Source organism: Anser anser, assembly GCF_964211835.1.
Source record: "Anser anser genome assembly, chromosome: 15".
Classification (NCBI taxonomy): Eukaryota; Metazoa; Chordata; class Aves; order Anseriformes; family Anatidae; genus Anser; species Anser anser.
The window spans coordinates 2312355-2323820 of record NC_139736.1 but is presented as its reverse complement, the minus strand read 5'-3'; the positions used below and the strand labels follow the sequence as shown (position 1 = coordinate 2323820).

At 49.3% G+C, this 11466-nt stretch overlaps 1 protein-coding gene across 2 annotated transcripts; it reads right to left on the bottom strand.

The window, feature by feature from the left end:
• Nucleotides 1-903: 903 nt before the first annotated feature.
• On the bottom strand, nt 904-10253 carry SSTR5 (somatostatin receptor 5). Of its 2 annotated transcripts, none has more exons than XM_083799786.1 (2): nt 10107-10253; nt 904-2925 (listed from the first exon to the last, which is right to left on the bottom strand). In XM_083799786.1, exon 2 carries the CDS (start codon nt 2859-2861, stop codon nt 1749-1751), a length of 1113 nt encoding a protein of 370 aa, XP_083655912.1. In that variant the 5' UTR covers nt 2862-2925; nt 10107-10253; the 3' UTR covers nt 904-1748. The 2 variants fall into 2 exon arrangements, with proteins under 2 accessions (XP_083655912.1, XP_083655913.1); XM_083799787.1 differs by lacking the exon at nt 10107-10253 and adding an exon at nt 8578-10008.
• Between the last annotated feature and the right edge of the window lie 1213 nt (nt 10254-11466).

Sequence of the window (11466 nt, the reverse complement as noted above, 5' to 3'; positions counted from 1 at the left end):
GCTGTGGCTATAGCCCTGCCTGTTATGCTCAGCCCTCGGGGCTGGTGGCCGCACAGGCAGGTCTCTTCTCTCCTGCTGGCCAAACGGGGACACCCTGGGGTGGGAGAGAAGGCGCTGCCCACCCTGAGTCTTCCTATGGGGCAAAACACATTTTGCTTTGTCTGCCTTCTCCTTATACACAGATCAAAGCAGCCTTACGTCCTACCATGGGACCTCCCTGTAGTACCTCCTACCTCTCAGCCCAGGCTGGTTTTTTTTTTTTTTTGTACACTTCACAGTTTAGCTTTCTCTAATCACTCTCACCTGTCATTCTCTGAGTTGCAGTCTTGGGGGGAACCATGTCAGCGTCGTGCTCTGTTTGGAGTTATTTGAATAATCTGCCTTACTTATACAAATGTCAGGCTGATATTTACTGCTGGTGCCAGGGCCCAGCCATGTCCCTTAGAGATGCTACAGAAGGCCACCAAAGGTTGGAAGGGCAGTTGACGTGCCCCCCCTTTTGTCTCTGCTGCCCTGCTTTCTATTATATTTCCTTACAGAAGGGCTTGTTTGACCTGTGTGGGTGACTGCAGTGGCAGAAAGCAATTTCTTAAGAGAATAAATAGTTTCTGTCTGGATTAAAACAAACCTGTAATTGGTTTTTATCCTTTCAGCACAAGAAGATTCCTCACTTTACAATGCAAGTGCTTTGGGTGGGGTACAAGGCAGGTGTCAGGTCTGGATACTGCTCCTTGCTCCCTCTGTCCTGCTATATGCTCTTGCAGAGCCCCACAGATCCCCATATTGGCCCTATAACACTGAACTATATTGCATCTATGATGGGGTAAGTCTCAAATTCTCAGATGATTTTTTTTATTTTTGTGCCGTGTCTGACATTGCTTGGAGAAGCTATGACATGGATAGTCAGAAGGGGATTGAACTTGTTTTAATTTCTGAAAATACAATTTAAATTCAAGTCCATACTTACATTCAGAACCAATAAATATACACAACAGCTTTCCAGCACTTCACAATCATTGTCACTTACATGATAATAAAGTGGTTACATTACATTTTATATGCAGTTTGGTTTAGAATGTGAAAGTATCATGAATACATTGAATTCTTTCAACATTTTTCTCCTAGTTTTGTTTTTATTCTTTCTTACTGTTTGAAAGATTCCCAAATACTTTGAGATTCTTATATGGATCAATAACAGTAAAACAGTGTAAATGGACTTCACAGCACTCTAAAGCCATGGATTATACATAATTTCAAGATCCGTGCTGTGGCCTTTTTTGTATGGAACCTCTATTACTATATAGTGTTTTTCTTTTAAAAGATCCCCTTGAAGACTTTCAAAGACATTTCCAACCAAATTATCTGAGCTGTTTTCTATTTTGAGCTGATCCCAGCAGTGCAAAGCAGCCATGAACTCAGCTTAACAAGGTAGTTAAAACAGGTTTAGTGTTGTTTTGCATCACCAGAGAAGTACAAAGCCAGCAGTGGGTACCAGTAGATCAGTTCTCTAGGGTACAGAAAGTGGTAATATGTCTGACTGCCTTAGCTAAAACACCGTAAGAATTTCACGCAGCCCAGTATAACCCATAACACTTTTAGCCGGGAAAGGGAGGGGAGTGAAGGGAAGTCTATGTACATTTATTTGAGCTTGCGGGCCTCCAGGTTTTAGCTTTGCTATGATTTCCTCTCTCCTTTACGTCCCCAAGTTCTCCAGGTCTACAAGTGCTTTGCAGTCCCAAACCGTGCCCTTACACCTTGCTAGTCTGCATATGTCCATTGAATTCAATATTTCTCTGGGTTAACATGGATTCCTGCAAGCGACTGCTGTTTTCTTGCCTGTGTTCAATGGGGTCACCATCCTCTACACCATTGCCCTTTCGGAGGCAAAGGACTTTCTGAAAACTCTGCTTGAAGTTGTCAGAAAGAAATCCATAAAGAATGGGGTTGGCACAGCTGTTTGCATAGGACAGGACCACCACAAAGAAGTACACCCCTACCAGCACAGGGTCTTCTGGCAGTATAAATATCAAATTGACAATGTTCATCATGTAAAATGGGAGCCAGCAAAACACAAAGACGACCACGATGATCACCACCATCCTGGTCACCTTCCTCTCTGATCTCCTGCGCCTTGTAGACCCAACTCGGATCCCTGAAGATTTGACTTTAATCACAATCAGCAAGTAGCACAGACAGATCACCAACAAAGGACCAAAAAACCCTAGGACCGACGTGTAAATGATGAATGCTGCTGACCAGATGTTGACAGGCTCTGGCCAGTTCATGTTGCAGGTGTGGAAGTCTTCCTGCACATCTGAAAAGATGAAGACTGGAAGCACCACCAGGAACGAGAATGTCCAGACAGTCATACTGATGAGCTTGGCCACCCTGGGACGTCTCCACTTGGTTGATTTAATGGGATGAACTACTGCCAGGTACCGGTCCATGCTCATCACAGTCAAACAAAAAATACTAGTGAACTGGTTAATACCATCTACAGTCATAACCAGCCTGCACAGGAAGGAGCCAAAGGGCCAGTAGGAGATGGCGTTCTGGGTGGCCAGGAAGGGCAGGCCCAGCATAAAGAGGACGTCAGCAATGGCCAAATTCAAGATGTAAATGTTGGTGACGGTTTTCATCTTGGCATAACGCAAAACCACGTAAATGACCAATGTGTTGCCACTGAGTCCAACTGCGCATACAAGGATGTAAAAGATGGGAATCAGGACTTTGTGGATGTATTTGAATGGAGGCTGCTCTGAGAGTGTCCCATTCTCTGTCACATTTGTCAGCAGTGAGGAATTCACGTCACTGGAACTAGCGTCCATGCTAAATGTGTTGGGAAAGTATAAAGGATCCATAACTTTTACTCCTCAGTTTTTCTTGTAGGGCTAAGAGAAATTAAACTTCACAGGCATCTTGTTCCTAAAAAGAAAAGGAAAAAAAAAGAAAAAAGAAAAAGAGACAGAAAAAGTGAATTCAAAGTAGACAAAGTTTTACACATCATTTAGTTTTCTATCTGTAGCCAGAATTTGTGTTTGAATTATGCAGTTAGCACACGTGATGAGATCAAGGCCTGAACAAAGGAATCCCACAACGAGAGAGCCCAAGTGCTCATCCCAGTAGCTAATGGTATCTCTATAATTTTCAGGAGCTTTGTGCAGTAACACAGCACGCATCCCACAGGGAAATGTAAGTGAGAGGGTGATGGCCATCACACTTCACAGGCAGAGACAGAAGCTTTCCTGCAGCGAAGGAGTCTGATTGCCCTGGCATGTGGGCTGTTCATGTCCAAAGCCTGATGGTAACGAGTCCAGCCCTTCCTCTGCTAATGAGAAATGTAAATTTTTGCATGCTTCCTGTGCCACTTGGTGAGCAAACTTTGCTGTTTGACTGTCTCACAGCCTGTTGTATACACATTTCCCTCTTCTGTGCAGTCAAGGGGCAGGGGGGGAATATCCTCTACTTCCCAACTTGGGCAAAAACACACATATCCAGAACCCACCTCCCCTCTTATTTTTCTGTCTAAAAACTGATATAGAAAACAATTTAGAAAATAATTTTGAAAGATTTAGACCACACAGTGCATACAAGTAAGACTGGCTGAAAGCACAACCCTGGTGTTAGTGCCAAAAGCTTTAAGTCCAGCGTGGTGTGATCCTGCTCTCACTTAGCCGAGGGTGCCTGGAGAGGCTCAGGGACTGACTCAGCCCTGTCTCGCTCCTGCACAAGCGCTGGGGGCTTTCAAAATCCACAGCCAAAGATAGTTCCTGGCTTTTTGCATGCGAAGCTCCTCTGCAATGTTTCACGGGTCTCCCTGTTTACATAGAAACAGTCTCGGTTGATATATTCAAATGCCACTTGCTGCCTGGCAGAACCAATTGAAAACCCCCAGAGAACATTGGCAGCTGTGTAGGTGGGGAGACAAAACCCTCCGTAACAACTGACAAAACCCTATACAGAAATCAATGAACGCCAAGATGGAAGCGACCACTTCTGAGAACACTTTTCCATCAGGTCAGGCCATGTGTACACAGATGTGAAGACTCTGCAATGGAAAGGAACAAGCTGTTTCTTTTCTCTCTCTCAAGATTATGCTTCTGTTAGTGTTTCTGAATCCCTCTCCTCTCACCCAGAACTGTGCTTTTTGTCTAAGAAACACCTTTCTTCCACGTGAAAGCCAAAATGTAGTGGGTAGCCTCTGAGGATACAGAGAGCTGAACTGATTCAGTGAAGGAATATGTAGTTTTTGTTATACAGCCTGAAAAAGTTTGAGAATCTCCAAAGTTCTGTTTCTGTGGCATGCTTGATTCACAAGGATTTCATTCACATGCTTGATTCACAAGGATATTTATTGGTTCTTTGTCTGAGCATGGTCTAAGTAGGTGTTCTAAAAGACAGAAAGTTCTAAAGCTTTCTGCTGTAAAGGAGTCAAAGCTTTTTGCTTTAAAAAAGTAGCATAAAGGATAGAAGAGTAGTAAAAAAATTCACAATACCAATCTGGCCCAAGATCTCTCCCAAGTTTGGGCAGCGTTCACTGGTGAAGGTGCTCAAGGAGGATGTGGGCCTGAATCTGGATTCAAAATTATAGCAAAAACACCCAGCCCACATTGCACCTATGCCTTCAAGCAAAAGCAAAATTCAGTATCATGTAAGCATACAAAAAGATTTATTTCCAGGAAGAAAGCAAACACCTCCATGAGCTGGTTACTGTGCTTTCTCTTCGGGTGAGAAAAACTGCAGTGGGTGAGAGCAGAAGTCCCTCCAGCTACCAGTAGTAATCATAAATATGCTGTTCTGATTTGGAAATGTGCAGATGGGGAGTAGGTGTCTCACATGTAACTCCGTGGCTAGGAGGAGATGTACCAGAGAAATCTGAAATCCAGGGTGGCTTGGAAAGTAAAGCTGAGAGCTGCCAGAGCTCAAACAAATGCTGGCTCGAAGATGGAGATGAGAAATGAGGGGAGGATCTGCAGGTTCTGAATAAGCTACCACGGTGTTTGGGGTCTGAGTGCTGCTGCCATGGGCGTGCTGCAAGAGCCATTGCAGTGCCTGACAGCGCACTGCAGGGAGAGGTCGGCTGAAACCATGCTCCTTGGGAATTAACTAGGACTGGACTTGGTGCTTATGTAAGAAAAGGCAAACTGCATTTCCGGCCAAAGAGCAGAAATTCTAAAATTCTTTGCTGTCCATAGTTTTAAAATATGAACTTGTGTTAAAACTCAGATTATCTGGGCGGATCTGGCAGAAGCCGAAGCAGCACTGCTCTCCTCCTGGGCTGTCAGTGTTTTGATCTTGGGAAGAGTGATTGCCTTTTCCTGCAGGTCGGATGCAGTATGACCCAGCTGGTTAGCTAATATCTTTAAAGGGAAGAAAAGAAAGGAAATGGGTGGTGGGATGGGGCAATCGGTGTTTATAAGCTTGCATTTATGGAACTGTCTTTGGAACTGAGTATGGTGCTTAGCCTGGTAAGGCACTTCTTCCCAAGAGTAGTCCAGACCAGCTCAGCAATATCCAGGCTGGGCCAAAAAGCAAAATTTTTGTTCTGGGACTGCAAAAGTAGCAGGACAGTAAAGAGAAGCAGTGCTCCATTCAATGGGGAAGGTCAGGAACTGCAGCGCTGTGCAGCTCTCATCCCAGCACTTGTTAAAAAATGAGGATGGATGTGTTTCTTCTGAAGTTACTTCATTTTCCCCACAGTAGATATCACTGAAATAGTTGACTAGAGAAATTGTACAGCAACTTCTTCAAGCCTATTACACCTTCCACCACATTCAGAGTTTAAGCCTTAAGAGGGGCAGTGAGGAAGAGGACTTCCTTTGTTCAATGCTCTCCAATTCCTTCTCACCCCAAACATAACCTATTGCGCAAAATCCCTGCTTGCCAAGGACCTCAGGCTCTTCCAGCCATCCACTGCTGGCAACCCTGATTCACCAGATGGATTTACTGGAAGGACCTTTGTGCACCTTCCTTGAAGAGGAGGCGGTTTTCCCAGCCTCCCTCAACAGCAGCTGTGATGATGTCCTGCTGCTGCTGTGCTGTCCCCAGGGTCAGCAGTACCTCAGCAGTATGTCAGTCTGTTTCTTCATTATTTTGCGGTTCTTCTCTTTGTTTAGTGTGAACATTAACCTTTATTCTCAAGTAAAGGTAAAATTTTGCACTTTTCAACAGCAGGTGGATTCAGAAAGAAATACATTTGCCACGGCTCTCATGCAGTCTTTGATCTCTTCAGCTGGTGACAGCCCTCGGGTTGGCATTGCTGGCAAGAAGCTGCCATCGTGTGAACGTTTCCCATACACTGGCAGGGGTTGTGATGTGCTAAGAGTCATCCAGACCTGAAAACTGAGCCCCATGTCAGAGCTTTATCCACTAAACCATTTAAACCATGTTGCCTTTGCCTTGTAGCCACAGATATTCTGGGATTCATCAGAGTATGGCAGCAACAACAACAACAAAAAACCTGAACAGCCACCAAAGCACTTTTTACTGGCTGTCTTTGATGAGCAGAGGTGATTTTTCCCCTCTTGTAGCTGATAGCTTGCCCCTCACCAGCACAATTTTGTCTGAACTTATATTGCCACTACAGCAGTCAAGGGCCATGAACCTCAACAAAAGGTGACTAAATATAATTAAGGCATGCTGAATGATATAATGATATCTTGTTTTGGTATTCTTTATTAACAGATTAATAAAAAAAAAAAAAACAAAAAAACCCACACAACTCTAGGGAACTTCTCATCCAGATTTTTTTCCCTTTTGGTGTTTGATCTCCAAGATATTCTACTGGAACACTTCATAAATTATGTGCTTTATGCTTAAAACATATGAACCAAAAAGAACAGAGCAAAAAACCTCAGATCCAGAATTATCACTGCTATAATTCCAACCTCTGCTTTTACAGAGCACAGTACCCTGAAAAAAAAAAAAAGCATCCTCTGCAGCTGAACAAAGCTGACTGCCTGTGTCCATGTCCAGGAAAAGAGAGAAAGAAGAAATAGCAGAGATGTTATGGTACAAACCATGCTGCCTGGAAAAAAGGTATTTAGCCTTCGTGAAAACCTCTCTAGCAGGTGTCCTAAACAAACATGCTTTGGCTGGGCACAAGAGCAGGTATCCATCTAATAGCACACAGCAGCCCATTAGTGACTGAAGTGTCATCATAGCACAAGGAAGAACAAACCTTAAAACTGTCCAGGCGGATCAAAGTAGAAATTCCTCCTGGCTGTGGTTTCAATAGCAAAGCAAAAATAACTCTATGAAGTGTGTCGTATCTGAGTCAAAGCTGGATATAGCTAAGATCAAGAAGTAATTACATAAAGAAACCTAATTTTGTGAGTCAAGGTTTGATCTTGCTGCCTGTTTACCACTGGAATCATAACTCTCTCTAATGCAGCATCAAACATAATTGCTGTGAAGAGAATTACCACAACAGAAAGGCAGATTACTGCTTTCAGGTGCAGAATACCTAACGGGAATAGACAAAATGATAATTCAGACAGACCTGCTTTTAAAAGAGATGGCCTTGGTAGTAACGGGTAGAAGCACAACTGGATAAATATCCAAGAAGTATCTAACAGCAGCAGAACTTCGCGTCTTTCCCCTGTCCCAGAGAGCTGACTGTGAGGTGTTAGTGGAGCTATTTGCTCTAACGAAGAGGAAAAAATCTGTACTGGTCCTTAGTGAATCTGCCCTTTGGGGGATAAATGTTCATTGCCTGCTTCCTTGGATGCAAGCAGGGGAGCCTCGGGCTTTGCATTTGCAGCAGTTGAGCACACAGAGCTAAGGGCTGCTGCGGCAGGAGGGAAGGAGCTGCTGGTGGAGCGGGACAGGAGGGAGGTGGTGGTGTGAAAGTTGGTGTGACCTGGCAGAGCAGCTCCGAAATAGCACAAACACCCAGGCAGGGCTCTGCGTGAGGAGGAGGCAAATGCAGCATCATGCCAAGACCTCCTTCAACTTCTTACAGTTACAATAATGTTCTTGCACTAAAGCAGCATCTCAAAGACAGAATAGAAATCTAATTTCATATACAAAATCGTTGGTGTGTTCCCTCCTCCCCCACCCTGCCCCCCCAATTCCACCTCCTAGGAAAAAGCAAAAAGATTCACTTCAGATAGAAACTTCTTCCTCCTTAAAATCTGCCATTTGATATTTCTCAGGGTGTGCATTTCACCCAAAACGAAACAAACAAAAAACCCACAGCCCCAGAGTGATTGATTTTTCTCTACAGGAGACATATCAAAACAACTTTCTTGCACTAAATTAGTTTTCTGTTTTGACTAGCTGCATTGGTACTAAGCACTGATGAACTGAAGTCAAAATTGAATAATGTCTTGCCACTTTTAGCACTATCAATATCTCTAGGAACTATATTTTCCAGTCGGTGTCACTTTCTTACTGCTGCTCAGCCCAGCCCAGCATATCCTAGAGCACTCCACGGTTATGTTACCTGATGACTTGATCCTATTTTTAGTTTGCAAACAAACAGCCCATAAAGCACTCTTGCTTTTGCCAAATATTTGCTAAATACTTTTTTCCCCGTACAAATTTCAGGCTCTGTTATGCTCAGAGATTACTCACTTTGGCTGAGCAGGTCCTCTCACACGAGCAGTCGTGCAAGTCACATGCTCCCGGTTTTGTTCCCAGATCGGTTGTTTTTAGCAACTTGAGCCAGAGGAGGGTGTGCAGCCCAACCCCGCCGTGTTCACACCCGGGCAGGTGTGTTTGGGGCTAAACTCCAACGGCTGAGCTGGCGTACTGGCGCAACCAGGGATTGTTACCAAAATATTTCTCTTCTCTTCCTCTCTCCTCTGCAATCCATTGAAACTGAACTGATTTCAGGGACGTGCCAGATTCAAAGCCAGTTCAATTGAGGAGCAATTAACCACTGGCTGTGTCTGCTCCCAGGCTGAGGGAAAGCTGAAATGACCAAGGATGCCTTCGGCTCAGGTACCTCCTCCAGGAGAGAGCCCCGGATCGGACTGAGCTCAGGAGTAGCCTCCCTCTGCACGAAGTGGAGCAGCTCCAGGACAGGAGCTGCAGGGGGACCTGTCCCACCAGTGCTCCTGTGCCATCCCCACGTGTGATGCCTCTGGTGGGCCCTCCCCATGCCAGCAGCGCAGATCTGCTCTCCCCACCGAGCCCTGACCCCTAGCAGCCAAAGTTCCCAACACGAGCACTAAGAGGCTGATCCTGGCACCCCACGTACTGGCTGCCTGGTGCGACCCTCATGTCTCCTCCCCCCCAGAATCATAAAAAGTCTCTAGTTTACCCCAATGCAAGCGTGCAGTGTGAAAAAACCGGAGCTGGGGTGTTGTTCCCTTGCTCTTCAGCACGAGGGTCTGGGCACGGTGGGAAGGAGCTGTGCCTGGGACTGCGGATGCTGGGAGCTGCGGTAAGGCAGCGAGGCACCGGGACACACGGTTCTACTCCCAGCCCATCGCGACGGTGACTCCCAGGGCTCCACTTTGACCTTGACCGTCCACCTCTGGCTGACCAGCCTGGAGCACATCCGACCCCCTGCGATTCTCTCCTGTGTTTTATCCGAACGGAGCCTCGCGCACTCAGCTCCAGCTCCCCGTGGCTTTCTGTGCCCCCATCCCACTGTGTGCCGGGTGGGAGAGCACCCAGGGCTCTGCCACCTCCTGGAGTCCCGGTGGGGCTCAGGCAGTCCCGAGCAGGTGGCGCGTCCCTGCGCATCCCTCCGGCAGGTGCCTTCCTCCTCCCTTCCAAGCAGCCGCTTTCAAGCGATGCTGAGGGATGTCCTGCTCTGAGCACCGCATCCTCCGCTCGGCCAGCGGCTCCTCTCCCCCGTCCCCCCAGCCGGCCGGGACCACTCGGCTCTCCAGCAGCCAGAGCCCCGTGCGGAGGGCAGAGGGGGGCTGGCTGCTTGCTCCGGGGGACCTGCAAACGGGACCGAGCTCTCCGCTGCCTCGTTCATCCCAGAGAGCCGAGGAGCCCTCAAAAAGCGGGGTGCGCTTTGCGAAGCCTCCCCCTGCCCCGTCCCCAGCCCTCCCTGCCTCTCCCCCCCCCCCCCCCCCCCACTCTCCCAGCCCCTTAGGCTCCCCCGGCCCCGCTGGCTGCTCCCTTCTCCCCGTGGCAATGCTTACCTGCGGCTCCAGGGACTGCTCTCCGGCGGCTGGAGGCATGAGCAGCCCCGCTGCTCCGGCTGCAGCCGCCCGGGCCGCCCCCCGAGCCGGGAGCGCCCCCCCGGGCTCCGCCGCTTCCCTCCGGCGGCGGGCGGGGAGCGGGGCCGCCCCCCCCCGGGGAGGAGGGACGGGGCTCCCGGCCGGGGGGAGGCGAAGGGGGGAGCCGAAAGGAGGGGGTGGGATGGAGCAGCGGCGGGGGAAGGTGGCACAGCCCGAGGGGGGGGACAACCCGGGGCCGCCCCCGCCGCAGAAAGTTGGGCTGGAGGTGGGGAGCCGTCGGTGCTGGAGGAGGCAGCCCGCCGCCGGGATGCTCTGCCCCCTCCCCGCACGCCCGTGGCCCCCTCCCTGAGCTCGGGGACGGCCCTACCCGGCTCTGTGCCCCCCCCCGTGCTGCCGCTGCTCTGCCCCGGCCACCCGGGAGGCGGCAGCCCCCCGGCACGGGTGGGGGCTCTGCATCCCCCAAGGGGGGCTGGGGGCACCTGCTGCATGCCCAAGGAAAAGGGGCAGGGGCAAGGCAGGAGCCCCCCCATGTCCTCCCCAGGTTCAGCCCCCCTCCAGCCCCAAAAAGTCCATTTAAAGGCTCCAGCAGGCTCGGTCGGGGTGAGCCCCCTGCCAGAGCGCGGGGCACCCACTGCTGCTCCTCCAAAAGCACAGCGCCCGATGGGGGGGGGCTCCTTTGGGGGCAAGGGGGGGGCACTGCCATGGTCATCACAGACACCTCGCACCCCTGGTCCTGAGCACCGGGCAGGGAGGAAGACCAAGTGAGGGGGGATCCAGTCCTGCCCTCCGCGTGGAAGGGGAGCCGAGGCCCCTGGGGGGCTGTTTTACATCGCGTGGCTAAGGATCAGGCCCTGCGACTGCCAGCTGGGAGATGCGGGCTCAATACGCAGGCCGTCAGGCTAAGCCCGGTGTTTAATTTACTCCTCCCAAACTCCTGCTGACTTCGCTGGGCTTCTGCTGAAATATTTTGCCCTTCGAATGCAACAAGTGAATGCAAGTCATATGCAGCGGCCCCCTCTGCCCCGCACCATCCCTCCGTTCCTACACGTGCAGGCACCACTACGCGTGCAGACAGACAGACAGACACCCCTATCAGTGTCACCCGGAGCCCAACTTGTCCCTGTGGACGTGCCGGGGGGTCTGAGCGGCGGCTGCATGGCCAGGCGAGCCCCTGCCAGCCGCTGCTGCTTTCATCAGCATGCACGTGGCGTCGTGCTTCGTAATAATGTATATGATCTTAATCCACTGCTGAGGCTTTTCAATTAGAGATCTGTGATTGAGTCAGATGTGTGAATGCAAAAAAGAGAGGAGAAAGCTGCTT